Genomic DNA, 23,507 nt, shown 5'->3' on the forward strand with positions numbered 1-23,507 from the left:
TACACACACGTGTGTATATATACACGTGTATATATACGTGTATATATACACACGTGTGTGTATATATACGTGTATATATACATATATATATACACGTGTGTGTATATATACACACGTGTATATATATACACGTGTGTGTATATATATGTGTATATATACACGTATATATATATATACACGTATATATATATATACACGTATATATATATACATGTGTATATATATATATACACACACACGTGTATATATATACACGTGTGTATATATACACGTATATATATGTATATATACATGTAGTAGTTAGTTATTTACACAGAAATACTTTGTAAATGTTTATTTAAATGCTTTAATTGTTTCCTAACGGTGTCTGTAACACGGCAGTTAAACGGCTGACCAAACAAAACAGAAGTCATGGTCACGGACACACTAGCTGCGGAAGCTAGCTCTCCAATCAGCTAAACAGACTCTCACAACTCCGTGCTGACGTTTTGGCAGTTTTACTGAGGAATTTGTGAAACCGAAACAAAAAAGAATCCCTTTGCAAGTTAATACTAGCTCACTCAGAAATGCATTAGCATATTAGCTAACGCTAACAACGCTAGCGTGATTACATTACGATAGCGCTTACAAATATGCATGAAAACACTTTTAGTGAGTATAGCGGTTTAGCGAGTATGAATAGTTTTAGTTATATTGTAAAACGTACAAACGTTACACGGAATAATGAACGAAGAATATGTAGGAGTAGATCCGCGATGGACGGCTACAAGACGGAACGGCGCTTCTGCTTCCGGGTTGAAAACTGTAAATGCAAGCGTATTTAAGCTAACTCAACGAAAAGATAGCGCCATAGCACAAACAACTCAGCATCAAGGGTTGGAATTGGGGGTTAAATCACCAAAAATGATTCACGGGCGTGGCCACTGCTGCTGCCCACTGCTCCCCTCACCTCCCAGGGGGTGATCAGAGGTTATTGGTCAAATACAGAGGACCAATTTCACCACACCTAGTGTGTGTGTGACAATCATTGCTACTTTAACTTTAATAACTTTTCAGTGTTTTGTTTTTTAAATATATAAAGCTATAAGCATCATAAATGAGCTGCATTATTATCATCAAAGTGGCGGGGAAAAGTAGCGGCTTATAGTCCGGAATTTACGCTTTTTTTTACATATTTTTTTGCGTTTAAAAAAAACTAGAATGATCCATCAGATGTGGGGTTTTTTTTTTAGTTCACCTAAAAATTGACCAAAAATGACAAATATTTCTGAAGATTTTTGCCCTTTTTTGAGAAACCGAGGTACCACCGTAGTCCACATGGGTGAAACCCTGCCTTGGGTCTACAAGGTAAGGCAGGTTCTGCAGCCGGTACTAAACAGATTTTGCAAAGTGCTCCACGCACACACACACGCACACACACACACACACACACACACACACACACACACACACACACACACGTAACCAAAGAAGAAGAAGAAGAATCTTATTGCCATGGCAACAATGGGCTCCTTTCAAACAGGCACTAAAGGTGACCAGCAGTTCCAGGGGGAGGTAAACATCACACACACACACACACACAACAGGAAGAAGAAGTCATGAGCAAAAAAAAAAAGACAAAACATGGCACTCTTTTGCAAAACAAAACGTGCACGTTTCGCTCCACCAAAAAAAAAAAAAAAAAAAAAAAAATGCTGACGTTGCAAAAGCAAGAAAGTGGAGAACGCTGTTTGGCAACTAACAGAATCCAAATGGCACAAGGAGGTGTTTGGTAGGAAGGAAGCAGGAAGTGATGTCACAGCAGGAAACAAAACACAGATTTAAAGGATTTAAAAGAAGAAAAAAAAGGTCAGGTTCTTCTGTGTCCGCCTGAAAAAGACGTCCCCATAGAAACAAGACGCACACAAGGCACTTCATTCAGTAAGAAAAAGTCCTTCCAGCGCCACAAACTTCCTGCATAGCAACTCTCATCTTCTTGGGACTAAAAAAAAAAAGTTCCTTTTTTTGTTGTTTTTTTGGTTTGAAGCGCTTCACCGAATAGTAAAACTTTTGAAAATGAAGACCAGAGTTTTTTCCTCTTAGTGTCACTGCAGGTGTGTTTGTCAACACGTACCTCTCGGGACCGTAGTCCTCCGGGCCTCAGTCTTGACACACCTGTCCTGGGAGAGCGAGAGGGTGGGCGGGTCCTGCTACCTGCTCCTCAGATTCTGCAGGACTCCGTAGACCTCCTCCTCTTTGCTGAGACCCTCGAAGAACGGCAGCAGGTCCAGGAGCTCGTTGTCGTTCATGTCGTCGAACCAGGACTGGACCGGGACCTGAAGGGGGGGTCAAACACGTGAGTCACCAATATCGGGTCCCAACAAAACCTAACAAGCTTGCCTACGCACAAAAACCTGGTGTACGCCCTTTTTCACGGCAAAGGAAATGTGTCACGTAAGAAGCTCTCCTGCGTTCTAATAATAGATTGAGTCATTAAAACAAAAACCCTAAATCCCGGACTATAAGGTGCTACTTTTTTCTCTCGCTTTGAACCCCGTAGTTTATAAAACGGTGCGGCTCATTAATGGATTTTTGTTTGCTGCTAAACTTAGAAGTGACTTTGGATGCTCAATTCAAAAATGCTAATGCTACTGTTAGCTAGGGAAAATTTTGCGTGATAGCCATAAATAGCCACCAGCTTGATCGTTCCACACTTTGAACCCCGTGGTTTATAAAACGGCGCAGCTCATTTATTGGATTTTTGTTTGCTGCTAAACTTAGAAGTGACTTTGGATGCTCAAATCAAAAATGCTACTGTTAGCTAGGGAAAATTTTGCGTGGTAACCAAAAATAGCCACCAGCTTGATCGTTCCACACTTTGAACCCCGTGGTTTATAAAACGGCGCAGCTCATTTATTGGATTTTTGTTTGCTGCTAAACTTGTAAGTGACTTTGGATGCTCAATTCAAAAATGCTAATGCTACTGTTAGCTAGGGAAAATTTTGCATGGCAGCCATAAATAGCCACCAGCTTGATCGTTCCACACTTTGAACCCCGTGGTTTATAAAACGGCGCAGCTCATTTATTGGATTTTTGTTTGCTGCTAAACTTGTAAGTGACTTTGGATGCTCAATTCAAAAATGCTAATGCTATAGTTAGCTAGGGAAAATTTTGCGTGGTAGCCATAAATAGCCACCAGCTTGATCGTTCCACACTACTTCCTTCAAAAAAAAAAAAAAAATTGAATTTGAAAGTGGAATTAATCAGATTTTAATCCGATTAATTCCACTTTTAAATGTCATCTTGGCGTGAACATATATGTACATATTAGGGCTGCAACAACTAATCGATTAAAATCGATTATTAAAATAGTTGCCGATTAATTTAGTCATCGATTCGTTGGATCTATGCTAAGCGCAGAGTTTTTTGTTTTTTTTAATAAATACAATTTTATTTATTTTTTTCATAAACCTTTATTTATAAACTGCAACATGTACAAACAGCTGAGAAACAATAATCAAAATAAGTATGCTGCCAGTATGCTGTTTTTTTTCAATAAAATACTGGATAGGATAGAAATGTAGTTTTTCTCTTTTATCCGATTATTAATAGATTAATCGAAGTAATAATCGACAGATTAATCGATTATCAAATGAATCGTTAGTTGCAGCCCTACCCACCTGCTCCCAGGGCCACCCACACTGGTTTAAATGTAACTTAGATATTGTGTTTCACTATGTAAAAGCGCTTTGAGTCACTAGAGAAAAGCGCTATATAAATATAATTCACTTCACCCTTGATCACCCCCTGGGAGGTGAGGGGAGCAGTGAGCAGCAGCAGCCACGCCCGGGAATAATTTTTTGGTGATTTAACCCCCAATTCCAACCCTTGATGCTGAGTGCCAGGCAGGGAGGTAATGGCTCCCATTTTTATAGTCTTTGGTATGACTCACTTTGGTTTTGAACTCACAACCTACCCATCTCAGGGCGGACACTAACCACTAGGCCACTGATATATATATTAGAGTTTTTCCTTGCCCGTATGTGGGCTCTGTACCGAGGATGTCGTTGTGGCTTGTACAGCCCTTTGAGACACTTGTGATTTAGGGCTATATAAATAAACATTGATTGATTGATTGATAGTATATATACACTACCGTTCAAAAGTTTGGGGTCACATTAAAATGTCCTTATTTTTCAATGAAGATAACTATGAAGATAATGTCTTAATAATAATATAATATATAATAATAATATATAATAATATAATAATAATAATAATAAGATCAATGAAGATAAACTAGTCTTAACTTTAAAGAAATACACTCTATACATTGCTAATGTGGTAAATGACTATTCTAGCTGCAAATGTCTGGTTTTTGGTGCAATATCTACATCGGTGTATAGAGGCCCATTTCCAGCAACTATCACTCCAGTGTTCTAATGGTACAATGTGTTTGCTCATTGGCTCAGAAGGCTAATTGATGATTAGAAAACCCTTGTGCAATCATGTTCACACATCTGAAAACACTTTAGCTCGTTACAGAAGCTACAAAACTGACCTTCCTTTGAGCAGATTGAGTTTCTGGAGCATCACATTTGTGGGGTCAATTAAACGCTCAAAATGGCCAGAAAAAGAGAACTTTCATCTGGAACTCGACAGTCTATTCTTGTTCTTAGAAATGAAGGCTATTCCACAAAATTGTTTGGGTGATCCCAAACTTTTGAACGGTAGTGTATGTACATATATTATGTCTATTTTATACCTGCATTGTCCTTTCCATCCTTACACTTTCCATCCTTTGCAACTGAGCTACGGTGTGGAACAATTTCCCTTAATAAAGTTTAAGGATGCGTCAAAAAGGCAGCATAGGTTGTGGTCTGGACCATAGATCCAAATGACAAGGACTTAAGAAGTTCAAAGATGTTTCAAACGTTGAAGTGGTGGTACCGTGTCGTGCTTTCATAGATTTATTGTCCTGCGACAATAAAAAAAGTATATTTTGTTATGCGCAGCTGCTTGATTGGTGTCACTACGCTGCGGCCTTGCTTGGCTGGCTGAGAAGTGCCGGCCACAAATTGCAGCCTGCAGATTTATTTTTAAAGTTGTTTTTTTTTTTAGCCCCGAGCCATGAAGTCATAGTTCAAACAAAAGCGCGACCTCAAACGTGGAAGGCGGGAAAAAAGCGACTCACGGCATTTTCCGGGTGAAAAATGTAGGAGGCGGGAGAGTTGTCGACGATGATGACGTTGCTGAGCTCTCGCCCCAGCCGGCTCAAGTCCTTGACGTAGTTCCCTCTGTGGAACACGCAGGACTCTCGGAAGAGTCGCGCTCGGAACACGCCCCACTGGTCCAGCAGGTCTGCCACGGGGTCTGCGTACTGGCCCAGCCACAAGAAAACATGGCGTTAGAACACAATTAGCTCCAGTCCTGGTCAAAAGTGTACATACACTTGTAAAGAACATCATGTCATGGCTGTCTTGAGTTTACAATCCTTTCTACAACTCTTATTTGTTTGTGATAGAGTGATTGGAGCACATACTTGTTGGTCACAAAAAACATTCATCAAGTTTGCTTCTTTTATGAATTTATTATGGGTCTACTGAACATGTGACTTGGTCAAAAGTATACATACAGCAATGTTAATATTTGCTTACATGTCCCTTGGCAAGTTTCACTGCAATAAGGCACTTTTGGTAGCCATCCACAAGCTTCTGCTTGAATTTTTGACCACTCCTCTTGACAAAATTGGTGCAGTTCAGCTAAATGTGTCGGTTTTCTGACATGGACTTGTTTCTTCAGCATTGTCCACACAATTTAATTGAATTTGAAACAAAAATGGAGCTGTTTGGCAACAATACCCAGCAAAATGTTTGGAGGAGAAAAGGTGAGGCCTACCGTCAAGCATGGTGGTGGTACAGGGTTTCCCACACATTCATTTATTTGTGGCGGGCCGCCACGAAACAATTACGTCCGCCACAAATTTAAAAAAAAAATAAAAAAAATGTAAACTTTTTTATTTTTTTTTTGTCCTCTCCAGCTTCTCAGGCAAATCATATAGTTGATGTAGATGCCCATATCGGCTGTTCAGATTTACTTTACAAAAGAGAAGTGTAGGATACTTCTCTTGTTGCCTTATTTGTATTTGACTTTATTAAATGTATTTCTATTAGAAACACAACATGTGTATATAACAAAGGGTGCAAAGTCTGCAGGCAGTAGGAAACACATGGTTAAGTGTAGGGAGTAAAACTGATGGCAGTCTAAAGTTCAAGATTTTTGGAGCTCTTTGTTCAGTGGATCAGATGTTTGATGAAGCTCTGTGTCTATCTACCACCACTACTGTTTTCTGTTTATTTGTTACTGACTGTGGCAGGACACCTCTGCCTCTGTTTCACTTTATGTTGCTGGTAAATAATATGGTTAAGTTAAATTATTTAGTATGCACTAATTAAAGGGGCAGAGCTTTATGAGACATTTTAGCTTTTATATTTTATAAGATATATTTTTTGTAAGAACTACAATTAATAAATATATTTCAGTGAATAACTTATTGTTCAAATCTGTATATAAATATGTACATAAAGTGTTGTAATTATATTGTAAAATGGATGGACGTTTAAAACCAAACTGTTATTATTAATTAGTAAGTGTACATTTTTTGAGCCTTTTTAGAGAAAATCAAATCATTGTAGTAAATTATGCAAATTACTCGATGGTGTCATGGTGACCACGCCCATAGCCACGCCCCCATCCCATCTTGGCAGTTTATGGGAAACACTGTGGTAGTATTATGCTCTGGGTCTGTTTTGCTGCCAATGGAACTGTTGGAGTAAATGGGACAATGAAAAAGGAGGATTACCTCCAAATTCTTCAGGACAAGCTAAAATCATCAGCCCGGAGGTTGGGTCTTGGGCGCAGTTGGGTGTTCCAACAGGACAATGACCTCAAACACACTTCAAAAGTGGTAAAGGAATGGCTAAATCAGGCTAGAATTAAGGTTTTAGAATGGCCTTCCCAAAGTCCTGACTTAAACGTGTGGACAATGCTGAAGAAACAAGTCCATGTCAGAAAACCAACAAATTTAGCCGAACTGCACCAATTTAGTCAAGAGGAGTGGTCAACAATTCAAGCAGAAGCTTGTGGATGGCTACCAAAAGCGCCTTATTGCAGTGAAACTTGCCAAGGGACATGTAAGCAAATATTAACATTGTTGTATGTATACTTTTGACCAAGCACATTTTCAGTAGACCCATAATAAATTCATAAAAGAACCAAACTTCGTGAATGTTTTTTGTGACCAACAAGTATGTGCTCCTATGGAACCACGTTGCTGCAGAAATTAAGCAGTTATTAATCTACTTGCTAATGCTAATGACGTTGTTTTCATTGAGGGCCACATCGCAGTTATGGTTGCCCTCAGAGGGTCGCTTTTAACAGTGAATAATACACAGTATCAATATAAATGTGTATATATAAAACGTGTGTATGAATGTCCTTTTTTTTTTTTTACGTACGCTGTACAAAACCAAATCTTTACTTTGTACTGTATAAAAATGGCAGCTCAGTCGCCACAATTTTAACGTAATATTTTTGCAGGTTTTTTTTTTTTTTTTTACAGCATAAAAAATAAAATAAATACATGGAATTAAGATGGATGGATGGAGAATGGAAAAACGATACCACTGTTTTTTAAAAATTAATGCAAGTTTGTTAAACTGTAAAATCTACGGTTGTTGTGTTTTATTACTCTATATTGAAAGTGGATTTTACTGTAAAACTAATTTTACTGCAAAATTTTTACATGAACCGTTTCTTGGATTACTTGCTTTGAAATCATAAGTCCAGCAGATATTGAAGTATTTACCTTTATTTGAACAATAACATTGTTTTGAAATGTATTATGATATAATATTGTGTTTTATTATTAGAGATGATTGAAGTGTAAATATATGTAATTGTAATACACTTATTAAGAAAAGGTAAGGTACTTTATTTACTCATATTTCCACACTTTCAGGGGCCACACAAATTCGCTTCCGTCAGTCTACCCCAGGGCAGCTGTGGCTACGAAAGTAGCTTACCACCACCACGTGTGAATGAATGATGGGTTTTTAACATGTAAAGCGACTTTGGGTACTTAGAAAAGCGCTATATAAATCCCAGGTATTATTAAATTGATGTGGCGGGCCAGACCTGGCCCCCGGGGGCCTTGAGTTTGACACCTGTGGTCTAGAAAGAAGACACTGGTTAACCAGAAATACATGACACGTAAGAGGGCTCATCCATCTAGAAATTGGTGGTGTCGACACCAGGGGTAATATCAGTATGTGATCGATACGGTTATTTCTCAAAACACTTTTGTCCATTTTTACCAATTCAGAAAGCAAGTGCCAGGGTTTTGGAGGCAAAATTATTTGAATGAGTATTAGATTGTAGTTTTAACTTTTAAGTTACCGTATTTTCCGGACCATAGGGCGCACCGGATTATAAGGCGCACTGCCGATGAATGGTCTATTTTTGATCTTTATTCATATATAAGGCGCACCGGCTTATAAGGCGCATTAAAGGAGTCATGTTATTATGATTTTTTTCTAAATGTAAAACACTTCCTTGTGGTCTACATCAGTGTTTTTCAACCTTTTTTGAGCCAAGGCACATTTTTTTCCATTGAAAAAATAAAAAAAATGAAACTCAGTAGCCGATAGACAATAAAAAGTTGTTCTCACAAGTGTTAGGTATGACTTTAAAGCATAATCAAGCATGCATCAATATAGCTCTTGTCTCAAAGTAGGTGTACTGTCACCACCTGTCACATCACACCCTCACTTATTTTGAGTTTATTGCTCTTTTCCTGTGTGTAGTGTTTTAGTTCTTGTCTTGCGCTTCTATTTTGGTGGCTTTTCCTCTTTAATTGGTATTTTCCTGTAGCAGTTTCATGTCTTCCTTGAACGCTATTATTCCCCGTACCTGCTTTGTTTTCGCAATCAAGACTATTTAAGTTGTGCGGACGCTATCCTTCTTTGTGGGGACACTGTTAAGATTGTCCTGTCATGTACGGGATGTACTTTGTGGACGCGGTCTGCTCCACACGCTGTAAGTCTTTGCTGTCGTCCAGCATTCTGTTTTGTTTACTTTGCAGCCAGGTCAGTTTTAGGTTCGTTTTTGCATAGCCATCCCTAAGCTTCAATGCCTTTTCTCAGCAGCACTCACCTTTTGTTTATTTTTGGTTTAAGTGTTAGATACCTTTTTACCTGCACCCTGCTTCCCGCATATTGTGATCACGACAAACCATGTTCCCGACATCTACAATACAATTAGCTACTTGCTGCCACCTACTGATATGGAAGAGTATTACACGGTTACTCTGCCGAGCTCTAGACAGCACCAACACTCAACAACGGCACATTTGCGGATTATAATTACTGGTTTGCAAAAAATATTTTTAACCCAATTAGGTGAAATTACATCATCTCCCACGGCACACCAGACAGTATCTTACGGTACACTAGTGTGCCGCGGCACAGTGGTTGAAAAACACTGCTCTACATAACATGTAATGGTGGTTCTCTGGTCAAAGTGTTGCATAGATGAAGTTTTACAGATCATCTTCAAGTCGACACGGACTACAAAGGCGGAGGCGCGCAATTTTTCAGGATTTATGCAGATCCCAAATACAGATCAGCAGGTACCAGGAGGTAGGAAAAGTTCCTTTTGCATAATATTGCGAAACAAAACACCAGATTATATGTTATAATAATACTCGTATGTTGAAGCACATCTTTGTACTTTACCAAAGTCGTACTAAAACATTTTGATGGATTTTCGAGCGCCGTGTGTAATGTTTTATATTTTCAACGGAACATTTAAAATGTTGGTGTTGTTTACTTGAGTCATATTGCAGTCGACACTTATCCCTTGTGTACGGCTGCCATTATATTGCAGCCTACTAGCTTATCTCTTATGTGTGACTGCCATCTACTGGTCGCACTTATCATTACACCATGTACCAAATAAAATAGCTTTGAGGTCGGTAAGCTCAACCAAACTTATTCCTTACATAAGGCGCAAGAATTTAAGTGCGCCTTATAGTCCGGAAAATACGGTACTATTCTGTACTGTTGACTTAAACAATTGTATGTAATAAAAGAGAATAGGGAGCTAGTACAAATAATGTGCTGACAATAAAATGAATTGAAAAATTCACAGTTAACTCCTGTGTCGTCCGATCTCACTCATGGAGGATCGGAATCCCTAAATCAGAACATCCTTAATTTTCGTCCAAATTAGGGAAAACTGGATGATATTGTTCCACAGTGGTTGGGAGTCACTGAGCTAGAGGATTGCAAAGTCTGCCTCTGTTCTACTCTAGAGGGGAGGTCTGAGGTTATCTAGAGTCTCACGTGTGTTCTTACGGATACTTACCCTCACAAATGGCGGAAAAAAAAGCAGAGTAAATATGACGAGCCGAGCGTGGGAAAAGAACAAAGCAGAACATGAACCTTAAAAGATAAGGCAGCAACGTCTCCGCCTCAACACACCTTTGCAAGACTGGCGGTGAAGAGCACACACTCGAACAGCTCGCCCATCTTTTGAAGGAACTCATCCACGTGGGGTCGTTTTAGAACGTACACCTGCATGGCACATGGAGAACAGCGTTAGCATCGCTTGAAGAGCGCTCAACTGCTAGTAGCACGGCAATGGGATGTTTAGGGATGTAGTAGTTGTAGTGGGTATCAGGATCATCTCAGGGAGAGCATGTCCCAAATTCCAAGCTGCTGTTTTGAGGCATGTTAAAAACAAATAATGCACTTTGTGACTTCAATAATAAATATGGCAGTGCCATGTTGGCACTTTTTTTTTCCATAACTTGAGTTGATTTATTTTGGAAAACCTTGTTACATTGTTTAATGCATCCAGCGGGGCATCACAACATAAATTAGGCATAATAATGTGTTAATTCCACGACCGTATATATATCGGTATCGGTTGATATCGGAATCGGTAATTAAGAGTTGGACAATATCGGAATATCGGCAAAAAAGCAATTATCGGACATCTCTAAAAAACAAACAAACTAATATTTGTCTTCAGATATATGGATAACGTTAATCCATAGCCTTTTTATTAGACATTACAAATGACATGATGGTATTACGTTCAATAATCTTAATGATTACTTTGGCCATAATTGGCAGCCCTAGATCTCGTACATGAACACTTTTTTTATCTATATGGACAAAAAGTGCAGTTACGTCTTATGGCCATGAGGTGCCATCTTTCAAAATGATTTTATATATATATATATATATATATATATATATATATATATATATATATATATATATATATATATATATATATATATATATATATATATATATATATATATATATATATTAGAGATGTCCGATAATATTATCGGCCGATAAATGCTTTAAAATGTAATATCGGAAATTATCGGTATCGTTTTTTTAATTATCGGTATGTTTTAAAAAAAAAAATTAAATCAACATAAAAAAACACAAGATACAATTAGTGCACCAACCCAAAAATCCTCCCTCCCCCATTCACACAAAAGGGTTGTTCCTTTCTGTTATTAATATTCTGGTTCCTACATTATATATCAATATATATCAATACAGTCTGCAAGGGATACAGTCCGTAAGCACACAAGATTGTGCGTGCTGCTGGTCCACTAATAGTACTAACCTTTAACAGTTAATTTGAATCATTTTCATTAATTACTTGTTTCTATGTAACTGTTTTTATATTGTTTTACTTTCTTTTTTATTCAAGAAAATGTTTTTAATTTATTTATCTTATTTTAATTAAAATTTTTTTAAAAGGACCTTATCCTCACCATACCTGGTTGTCCAAATTAGGCATAATAATGTGTTAATTCCACGACTGTATATATCAGTATCGGTTGATATCGGTATCGGTAATTAAGAGTTGGACAATATCGGAATATCAGCAAAAAAGCCATTATCGGACCTCCCTTCTAACTAAAATATGAGCCCTAATTTAAGGCAACACTTGCCTTGACCTTAAAAAGTTAAAAATTTGAGGCCTGGTAGAGTTATAATCAGCTCATTTTTAAATGTTGATTTGTTATATAAAAAAAACTATATTTATTAACACACACAAAAGTAGTGGTATTGATTCTCAGGTACTGGTTCAAATGTGAACGGCACCCATCCCGAAAAGTACACACAATCACTTACAGTTCGAGCCGTCATCCATTTAGAATGTGAGGCTGCCACCCAGTGCAAGTAATCGTGAATAGGCCAACCAGGATAAACACAGCCTATCCTGGATTACTTGAATCGGATAACAACCATTCCTTCTGAATCTCCTCATGGGCATAAATGAAGCGCTCCTGTCTCAAAGTCAGAGAACGTAGCGGTGAAAGTTGTTACCTGATGAACTGTGCCGTCAATCTCCACGGGAACAATAAAGTCTGCATTGCTGATTGGCTGTGAGAACAAAAAACGGCAGCAAATTAGTCCCAACTATTTGTACAAGTACCAAACATGACCAGCAGAGGTCCCGCAACGAATACCACAACTCAAAAGTGATTGGGTTTTTTCCCCTGCCAAAAAAAAAAATTGTTCCCTTTAGTGCCTCTCAAGTAATCTAATCTTAACAGTGCTAAAGGACCAATTAGGGTAAAAAAAATGTAAGATAGAAACGTCAACTCTGCTTTTTCAGTATCTTCCCAGTGTACTTGTAATGTTTCTAAAGCACATCCTCCTGCTCTCCCAGCTGTTTACACAGTCAGCAAATTGGATTTAACATAACTTTAACTAAAGAAAGGCAAATTATGCTCTGGCGAACATGTACACAGACTGTTCCTTGTGGGGAAAATGCACTTGGGAGATCTTATTTAAGTGATATTTTAGGGAATACAATCCTTTCTTTCAGTAGACAAATTGGATTCAAGCAGGAATGTTTTCAGCGGGGACACTGTGCCTTTCTAACAGAATGTATCAGCTCGCTGTCTGCACTCAAACATACACGCATATATATATCTATATCTATATATATATATATATATATATATATATATATATATATATATAGACACCTGTGCCTGATTTACTAAGATCTAAATACCTCACGCTGAACAGTGTTGCATGCAATTGACTAAGACTGCGTGTACAATTGTAAAGTGGTGCAGAACATCTTATTTAAACTAGATGAGGAAATTCCTGAAGGAATTGCGTGTGAATGGGTTATACTTGTATAGCGCTTTTCTACCTTTAAAGGTACTCAAAGCGCTTTGACACTATTTCCACATTCACCCATTCACACACTGATGGCCATGCAAGGCACTAACCAGGACCCATCAGTAGCAAGGGCGAAGTGTCTTGCTCAAGGACACAACGGACGTGACTAGGATGGTAGAAGGTGGGGATTGAACCAGGAACCAGGTTGAATTGTTGAGATTTAAGAAATAGACAGCGCACTTACCCGTGTAAAAAATTGTCAGAGGAGGGAAACCTTAAACGGTGATTTAGGCCAGTGGTTCTCAAATGAGGGTATGCGTACCCCTGGAGGTACTTGAAGGTATGCCAAGGGGTACGTGAGATATTTTTTTAATATTCTAAAAATAGCAACAATTCAAAAATCCTTTATAAATATATTTATTGAATAATACTTCAACAAAATATGAATGTAAGTTCCTAAACTGAACATCAAATCAAGTAGGCTATTCCATTCATTACCATAATAAAGCCAGAGTTTCCCCCATGCCATGATGGTTTGACCCTCACTAACATGTCTGTCAAAAAGAACTGTGAAAAGAAATGCAACAATGCAATATTCAGTTTTGACAGCTAGATTTTTTGTGGACATGTTCCATAAATATTGATGTCAAAGATTTATTTTTTTGTGAAGAAATGTTTAGAATGAAGTTCATGAATCCAGATGGATCTCTATTACAATCCCCAAAGAGGGCACTTTAAGTTGATGATTACTTCCATGTGTAGAAATCTTTATTTATAATTGAATCACTTGTTTATTTTCCAACAAGATTTTAGTTATTTGTATATATTTTTTCCCAAATAGTTCAAGAAAGACCACTACAAATGAGCAACATTTTGCACTTTTATACAATTTAATAAATCAGAAACTGATGACATAGTGCTGTATTTTACTTCTTTATCTCTTTTTTTCCAACCAAAAATGCTTTGCTCTGATTAGGGGGTACTTGAATTTAAAAAAATGTTCACAGGGGGTACATCACTGAAAAAAGGTTGAGAACCACTGATTTAGGCCATGGCTACACTAACTCGTTTAACCCCTTAAACCAGGGGTGTCCAAAGTGCGGCCTGCAGCTAATTGTTTACCGGCCCGCCACACATTCTGGAAATGCTATTGCAAAAATAAAAAATAAACATTACCTAGAAAAAGTTGCAATGTTGACACAAAGCTTCCATGCAGGCTGCTTTTTTTCTTTTGTCTATCTTTATTTTTCTTTTTTTGCCATTGCTTAAAAAAACAAAAAAAACAATGTTATAATGAATTATTGACCTATTCAAGGCTCCAATTATTTCACTTTAAAATGTTTTATGTGGAAAATATTGCATATATTGTGTGGTTGCCATACAAAAACATCAACGTTTTCTTTGACAAAAGAGCATAAAACAAACAAAATAATAGTTCAAACGTAAAATGGACAGATATATCTGAAGTTGATCTCGTAATTTAAACAAATTCAAATGTATCACTTTGAGTGGGGCACCTTTTGTATCCTAAATATATTTAATGGGATTTTATTTATCTTTTCACTGTGATTTCTCAAAAATAACAATGAATTAATATCAATGGTGTCTTGCATTATTGATGTTTTTAAGGCTCTATTACTTCACATCAAACATTGCTTTCTGATTGTTTTGGGCAGTGGGGGAAATACTGCATATTTCAGTTTTATTATAAAAAAACAAAGTTGTCTTGACAGAAAAGGCATGAAACCTTTTTGGTTTTTTTAATTTTATATCAACCTGAAGTTGATATATTGTAGAGATTTACTGTAAGCGTTAAATTAAAAAAATTAAAAAATAATTTGACTTGTTTTTAACATTTTAATGACTTAGACCAGGGGTCACCAACGCGGTGCCCGCGGGCACCAGGTAGCCCGTAAGGACCAGATGAGTAGCCCGCTGGCCTGTTCTAAAAATAGCCCAAATAGGAGCACTTACCAGTGAGCTGCCTCTATTTTTTAAATGTTATTTATTTACTAGCAAGCTGGTCTCGCTTTGCTCGACATTTTTAATTCTAAGAGAGACAAAACTCAAATAGAATTTGAAAATCCAAGAAAATATTTTAAAGACTTTTAAAGACTAACTGACAAAGAAACAGATAACAGATTTGGTGTCCAGTTCAAAGTGTGACAAGATTTATTTAAAAGTTTGAGAGTTGACTTTTGTATTTTACATGAGTTATTATTTGTACAAACATGGTGCAAAGTAATTCATGATTTGTTAAAAAATGTTAGTGGCTAGCTAGTTAAAATGGGATATTGTGATTTCACAAGACTGTCTTAGAAGTGATCATTTGAATATGTTTAAATTCGAAAAATGTGCACTTAGAGAAAATATAAAAAATAAAGTGTTGCATGTTGATATTTATCTGTTTCTATATATATTTATTGTGAGAAATCATTAAGGTGATCAGTGTTTCCACAAAGATAAATATCATTAATTATTAATAATAACATAGAGTTAAAGGTAAATTGAGCAAATTGGCTATTTCTGGCAATTTATTTAAGTGTGTATCAAACTGGTAGCCCTTCGCATTAATCAGTACCCAAGAAGGAGCTCTTGGTTTCAAAAAGGTTGGTGACCCCTGACTTAGACACTCTATGGTCCCCGGGAGCCCTAAAGGTAAAAAATAAATAAATAAATCCATATATTTTGTTATGATTTGAAAATGAAAACTATCAAAATGGCCCCCGCAGGATTTAATTTTTCCGTATGCGGCCCTCAGTAGAAAAAGTTTGGACACCCCTGCCTTAAACCAATAATTATTTAGCCTAAGCCCCGTTTCAGCCACACTAAACCGCCGTTTAAGGTCCTCATCCTCCGACAAATTTTTACACGGGTAAGTCAGCCGTGTAATTCTTGAATCTCCGGCACTTAAAGTTAAGTTAAAGTACCAATGATTGTCACACACACACTAGGTGTGGTGAAATGTGTCCTCTGCATTTGACCCATCCCCTTGTTCACCCCTTGGGAGGTGAGGGGAGCAGTGAGCAGCAGCGGTGGCCGAGCCCGGGAATCATTTTTGGTGATTTAACCCCTAATTCCAACCCTTGATGCGGAGTCCCAAGCAGGGAGGTAATGGCTCCCATTTTTATAGTCTTTGGTATGACTCGGCCGGGGTTTGAACTCACAACCTACCCATCTCAGGGCGGACACTCTACCCACTAAGCCACTGAGTAGGTTGTAGCTTTGTAGTTGTTAGTAGGACTTGTTCTCCTCCAGGACCAGGAGGCGTGTGGGTCGGATCACAGCTGACTCTTCTCACCCTGGACACAAACTATTCTCCCCTCTCCCCTCAGGCAGGAGGCTACGGTCCATCCAGACCCACACCTCCCGCCACCTGAACAGTTTTTTCCCCCTCGGCCATCAGACACATGAACAATAAAAAGATCTGATAGTGTTATATGTGTTTTATGTTGCACCAAGAAAAATTCCTAGTTTGTGAACCCGTTCTCAAACAATGGCAATAAAAACTATTCTGATTCTGATTGTTCAGATAAGTTACATTTGATTTAAGAACTTGCACACAAAGCAACACTGGAGGTGACTATGACGTGCGCATTTTTTGCGCATGCGTACTAAGTTGCGTTGCGCCAGGGGACGGAGGGGGCGGGGGTCTTAAACGGGGGCATTGTTGTGTGTGGACACGGATAAGGTTAGGTGTGATTTACCCTGGATAACCTTAGTGTAAACGGGGCCTTAGTGTAGCTGAAACGAGGCTTAGGCTAAATAATTATTCGTTTAAGGGGTTATCCGGCTTAGTGTAGACCAGTGGTTCTTAACCTGGGTTCGATGGCACCCTAGGGGTTCGGTGAGTCGGGCTCAGGGTCAAGACACACCTGACTTATCGTGTAAATACAAACTTCTCCCTATCGGCGTATTACGGATACGGCAACAGCTGGACTGATTTGCAGGTGTGTAATTTGTTGTGAGTTTATGCACTGTGTTGGTTTTGTTGTTTGAACAAGGTGATGTTCATGCACGCTTCATTTTGTGCACCAGTAAAAAAACATGGTAACACTTTAGTATGGGGAAGATATTCACCATTAATTAGTTGCTTATTAACATGCAAATTAGTAACATATTGGCTCTTAACTAGTCATTATTAAGTACTTATTAATGCCTTATTCGGCATGGCCTTATTATAACCCTAACCCTCTAACCCTAACCAAATAACTCTAAATTAAGTCTTTGTTACTTAGAATATGTTCCTCTAGTGTCCAAAAAAACTCTAAATTAGGTCTTTGTTACTTAGAATATGTTCCTCTAGTGTCCAAAAAACTCTAAATTAAGTCTTTGTTACTCACAATATGTTCCCCTAGTGTCCAAAAAACTCTAAATTAAGTCTTTGTTACTTACAATATATTCCCCTAGTGTCCAAAAAACTCTAAATTAAGTCTTTATTACTTAGAATATGTTCCCCTAGTGTCCAAAAAACTCTAAATTAAGTCTTTGTTACTTAGAATATGTTCACCTAGTGTCCAAAAAAACTCTAAATTAGGTCTTTGTTACTTAGAATATGTTCCTCTAGTGTCCAAATAACTCTAAATTAAGTCTTTGTTACTTAGAATATGTTCCTCTAGTGTCCAAAAAAACTCTAAATTAGGTCTTTGTTACTTAGAATATGTTCCTCTAGTGTCCAAATAACTCTAAATTAAGTCTTTGTTACTTAAAATATGTTCCCCTAGTGTCCAAAAAACTATAAATTAAGTCTTTGTTACTTAGAATGTTTCCCTAGTGTCCAAAAAACTCTAAATTAAGTCTTTGTTACTTACAACATGTTCCCCTAGTGTCCAAAAAACTCTAAATAAAGTCTTTGTTACTCACAATATGTTCCCCTAGTGTCCAAAAAACTCTAAATTAAGTCTTTGTTACTTACAATATATTCCCCTAGTGTCCAAAAAACTCTAAATTAAGTCTTTATTACTTAGAATGTTCCCCTAGTGTCCAAAAAACTCTAAATTAAGTCTTTGATACTTAGAATATGTTCACCTAGTGTCCAAAAAACTCTAAATTAAGTCTTTGTTACTTAGAATATGTTCCCCTAGTGTCCAAAAAACTCTAAATTAAGTCTTTGTTACTTAGAATATGTTCCCCTAGTGTCCAAAAAACTCTAAATTAAGTCTTTGTTACTTAGAATATGTTCCCCTAGTGTCCAAAAAACTCTAAATTAAGTCTTTGTTACTTAGAATATGTTCCCCTAGTGTCCAAAAAACTCTAAATTAAGTCTTTGATACTTAGAATATGTTCACCTAGTGTCCAAAAAACTCTAAATTAAGTCTTTGTTACTTAGAATATGTTCCCCTTGTGTTTAAAAAACTCTAAATTAAGTCTTTGTTACTGACAATATGTTCCCCTAGTGTCCAAAAAACTCTAAATTAAGTCTTTGTTACTTAGAATATGTTCCACTAGTGTCCAAAAAACTCTAAATTAAGTCTTTGTTACTTAGAATATGTTCCCCTAGTGTCCAAAAAACTGTAAATCAAGTCTTTGTTACTTAGAATATGTTCCCTTAGTGTCCAAAAAACTCTAAATTAAGTCTTTGTTACTTACAATATGTTCCCCATACTAAAGTGTTACCAAAAACATACAACTTTGTCTTGAATTTGAATAAAAAACGTTGTATTTTTCACTATAGAAGGGTTGGGTGAATGCGCATATGAAACTGCTGGGGTTGGGTACCTCCAACAAGGTTAAGAACCACTGGTGTAGACATAGCCTTATTCTGCTCACTTAACAGACGCAATCTACTTTTCACACGTTTAGGGTTTTAGTACACGCATGCCTTTAGTGAACCAGGCCTTCCGACTTCAAACCTTACCTTGAATGAGCTGTGCACGAGCGTCTCGTCCAAGTCGATCACGACGCACTTTTTACCGTAGTCCGATATTTTCATCTCCGGCAGAAGGTACTTGGCTGGTGGCTGCGTGGAAGACAGGCGAGACAATGTCAGATGCGAAGGAGCAGATGCGAGACAGGCAGAGGAAATATAGCGTTTAGTATGCATTCATGAGCAGAAAAGCCTTCGTCTGAGCGTGTGTGACATAATGCGACGACGCTATTGAATAACATCCTGTTAATGACAGCTACTCAGAGGAAGTAATCCCCTCAAATATTTAGATTTCATGAGATTGAAGGAATCTCAAACATTCTGTGATCATGTTTGGTGAGGAAAAGAAGGCCATGCAGAGATTAGCTGATGTCGAGGAATAGTTGGCTAAATTGTGCTAGTGTGAAAGCAATTATGAACAACCGCGTCACTTGATGACCTTAAAGAGGACCTATGATGAATTTCGTCTTTTCTGACTTGTAAATGACAGTTAAAGGCCTACTGAAAGCCACTACTACCAACCACGCAGTCTGATAGTTTATATATCAATGATGAAATCTTAACATTGCAACACATGCCAATACGGCCGGGTTAACTTATAAAGTGACATTTTAAACTTCCCAGGAAACTTCCGCTTGAAAACGTGGCGGTATGATGACGTATGCGCGTGACGTCACGAGGTCAAGGGAAGTGTTAGGACCCAATTCAAATACCTCTGTTTTCTTCGACAAAATTCCACAGTATTCTGGACATCTGTGTTGGTGCATCTTTTGCAATTTGTTTAATGGACAACGGAGACTGCAAATAAGAAAGTTGTAGGTGCGATCGGTGGAGCGGCGGACTACAGCAACACCAACACCAGGAGGTTGTGTTGTGTTTTGAGCAGGATAGCAGACGCACTACAGTGAGTAAGCCCGCCGCCGCATCTAAGTTAGCTTCTGTTTATTTAGCTTCGCCAAGCTGAATATTATTAATCGTGTATTTACATGTTCATGGTTTAATAGTATTTTTGATCTTCTGTCTATCCATTCAGTCAGGGTTTTTTTAAATTTAGTTTCTATCTGCATTTGAGACTGCTATGCTATCACGTTGGCTACGTAGCTAGGTTAGCTTCTATTTTTTTAGCTTCGAAAAGCTGAATATTATTAATCGTGTATTTACATGTTCATGGTTTAATAGTATTTTTGATCTTCTGTCTATCCATCCAGTCAGGGTTTTTTTTAATTTAGTTTCTATCTGCATTTGAGACTGATGCTATCACGTTGGCTACGTTGCTAGGTTAGCTTCTATTTTTTTAGCTTCGCAAAGCTGAATATTATTAATCGTGTATTTACATGTTCATGGTTTAATAGTATTTTTGATCTTCTGTCTATCCATCCAGTCAGGGTTTTTTTTAAAATTTAGTTTCTATCTGCATTTGAGACTGATGCTATCACGTTGGCTACGTTGCTAGGTTAGCTTCTATTTTTTTAGCTTCGCAAAGCTGAATATTATTAATCGTGTATTTACATGATCAGTCACTGTGAATGTCCATTTCGCGTTCTCGACTCTCATTTTCAAGAGGATATAGTATCTAAAATGGTTTAAAATACAAATCTTTGATCTACAATAGAAAAAGGAGAGAGTGTGGAATCCAATGAGCCAGCTTGTACCTAAGTTACGGTCAGAGCGAAAAAAGATACGTCCATCACTGCCTCTCTAATCCTTCACTGTAACGTTCCTCATCTACGAATCTTTCATCCTCGCTCAAATTAATGGGGTAATCGTCACTTTCTCTGTCCGAATCTCTCTCGCTCCATTGTAAACAACGGGGAATTGTGAGGAATACTAGCTCCTGTGACGTCACGCTACTTCCGGTACAGGCAAGGCTTTTTTTTATCAGCGAGCAAAAGTTGCGAACTTTATCGTCGATTTTCTCTACTAAATCCTTTCAGCAAAAATATGGCAATATCGCGAAATGATCCAGTATGACACATAGAATGGATCTGCCATTCCCGTTTAAATTAAAAAAATTCATTTCAGTAGGCCTTTAAAGTACCAATGATTGTCACACACACACTAGGTGCGGCGGAATTATTCTCTGCATTTGACCCATCACCCTTGATCACCCCCTGGGAGGTGAGGGGAGCAGTGGGCAGCAAATGTTACAATGTTGGATACTCGGGTTAAAAAATGCCAAAGCGCCCAATCGTAAGGTTTGAGCAGTTTGCCATGAGCTTGAACAGTTTTGGATGCCTTTGTTTTACGTTTCAGCGGCGACAGAGCAAGGTGGATGTGATTATTTTAGGGGTGTAGCGGTACACAAAAATTTCGGTTCGGTACATACCTCGGTTTAGAGGTCACGGTTCGGTTCATTTTCGGTACAGTAAGAAAACAACAAAATATACACTACCGTTCAAAAGTTTGGGGTCACCGAAACAATTTTGTGGAATAGCCTTCATTTCTAAGAACAAGAATAGACTGTCGAGTTTCAGATGAAAGTTCTCTTTTTCTGGCCATTTTGAGTGTTTAATTGACCCCACAAATGTGATGCTCCAGAAACTCAATCTGCTCAAAGGAAGGTCAGTTTTGTAGCTTCTGTAACGAGCTAAACACTTTTCAGATGTGTGAACATGATTGCACAAGGGTTTTCTAATCATCAATTAGCCTTCTGAGCCAATGAGCAAACACATTGTACCATTAGAACACTGGAGTGATAGTTGCTGGAAATGGGTTTCTTACACCTATGTAGATATTGCAGCAAAAACCAGACATTTGCAGCTAGAATAGTCATTTACCACATTAGCAATGTATAGAGTGTATTTCTTTAAAGTTAAGACTAGTTTAAAGTTATCTTCATTGAAAAGTACAGTGCTTTTCCTTAAAAAATAAGGACATTTCAATGTGACCCCAAACTTTTGAACGGTAGTGTACATTTTTTGGTTATTTATTTACCAAATTTGTAAACAATGTCTTTATCCTTTTAACATTGGGAACACTATAATAATTCTGCCCACGTTAATCAACATTAAACTGCCTCAAGTTGTTGCTCAGATTAAATAAAATGACAAAACTTTTCTTCTACATAAACAGTTTCAAGTTAACTCATCATGCTTAATTTAATACAGCATTTAGGAAGCCGGTAGTTGATTTTTATTATGTAAATGTTATATTTTTATCACAGTGTTTCCCACACATTCATTTATTTGTGGCGGCCCGCCACGATTTTTTTTTTGTTCAGTGGATCAGATGTTTGATGAAGCTTTGTGTCTATCTACCACCACTACTGTTTTCTGTTTATTTGTTACTGACTGTGGCAGGACACCTCTGCCTCTGTTTCACTTTATGTTGCTGGTAAATAATATGGTTGTAGTAGTAGGCTAAAGTTAAATTATTTTGTATGCACTAATTAAAGGGGCAGAGCTTTAAGAGACATTTTAGCTTATATATTTTTACAAGATATATTTTTTGTAAGAACCACAATTAATAAATATATTTCAGTGAATAACTTATTGTTCAAATCTGTATATAAATCTGTAAATAAATATGTACATAAAGTGTTGTAATTATATTGTAAAATGGATGGATGGATGGATGGATGGACGTTTAAAACAAAACTGTTATTATTAATTAGTAAGTAAACATTTTTTGAGCCTTTTTAGAGAAAATCATATCATTGTAGTAAATTATGCAAATTACTCGACGATGTCATGGTGACCACGCCCATAGCCACGCCCCCACCGCCACAGGTATCTTGGCAGTTTATGGGAAACACTGTATCAACATGTGATAGCAGGGACCCTGCCATTAAAAACTAGGCTGCTGCATTACTAATGATTAATGTAACTATAGCTGAAAAAAACGGTACAATAGCAATAGGAGAGACTATTCATCCCAGAACACCATGGAGTTCATGTGGGCTTAATGATGCAGTTACATTATTATATCAACTATCAGAGACAGAAACTCTTCATTTAACATAATGTCCTTTTTTGCTGCTTCAACACAGCTCAATCAACACAGAAAAAAGTAAAGTGAAATAACAGACAGGCTTTGCTGTCCGTAACACACACACACACACCGCAAAATGAGCTAACGTTACGCTAAAAGCGAATTAGCCTTCACCTCAAGCCAGGACTGCGAGCGAGCTGAGCTGCCTTTTATATTTCTAGAAGGTCAACGGGCTCATAGTGATGTTACTAGTAGTTGACTGGGAGGTGTTTATTATCATTTGGGGAGAGTCCGCTGCCTGATGCTTACCTGCTAAACGCTAAGCACTGACTACATGCGCTCTGAATACGCACTGCTGATTGGCTGTTACCGCTCTGAATACGCACTGCTGATTGGCTGTTACCGCTCTGAATACGCACTGCTGATTGGCTGTTACCGCTCTGTTTGTAACCAATGAGATGGTTGTGTGAGTGGGACAATGCTGGGTGCTGTGTAGAGTA

The 23,507-nt window shown here is 37.7% G+C and overlaps 1 protein-coding gene across 2 annotated transcripts in view; it reads right to left on the minus strand.

The window, feature by feature from the left end:
- Positions 1-272: 272 nt before the first annotated feature.
- The window catches only part of LOC133665106 (CTD small phosphatase-like protein), a 40,220-nt gene continuing 16,985 nt past the window's right edge, over positions 273-23,507 (minus strand). For both annotated transcript variants that reach the window (XM_062070311.1, XM_062070313.1), the window contains 5 exons: positions 19,069-19,170; positions 12,402-12,458; positions 10,521-10,613; positions 5,174-5,359; positions 273-2,315 (listed from right to left, as the gene is read on the minus strand). In XM_062070311.1, coding sequence (XP_061926295.1) covers positions 2,190-2,315; positions 5,174-5,359; positions 10,521-10,613; positions 12,402-12,458; positions 19,069-19,170 — 564 coding nt within the window. In that variant the 3' untranslated portion in view covers positions 273-2,189. The remainder of the gene's footprint in view (positions 2,316-5,173; positions 5,360-10,520; positions 10,614-12,401; positions 12,459-19,068; positions 19,171-23,507) is intronic.

Source organism: Entelurus aequoreus, linkage group LG14 (assembly GCF_033978785.1).
Source record: "Entelurus aequoreus isolate RoL-2023_Sb linkage group LG14, RoL_Eaeq_v1.1, whole genome shotgun sequence".
NCBI classification, from domain to species: Eukaryota; Metazoa; Chordata; class Actinopteri; order Syngnathiformes; family Syngnathidae; genus Entelurus; species Entelurus aequoreus.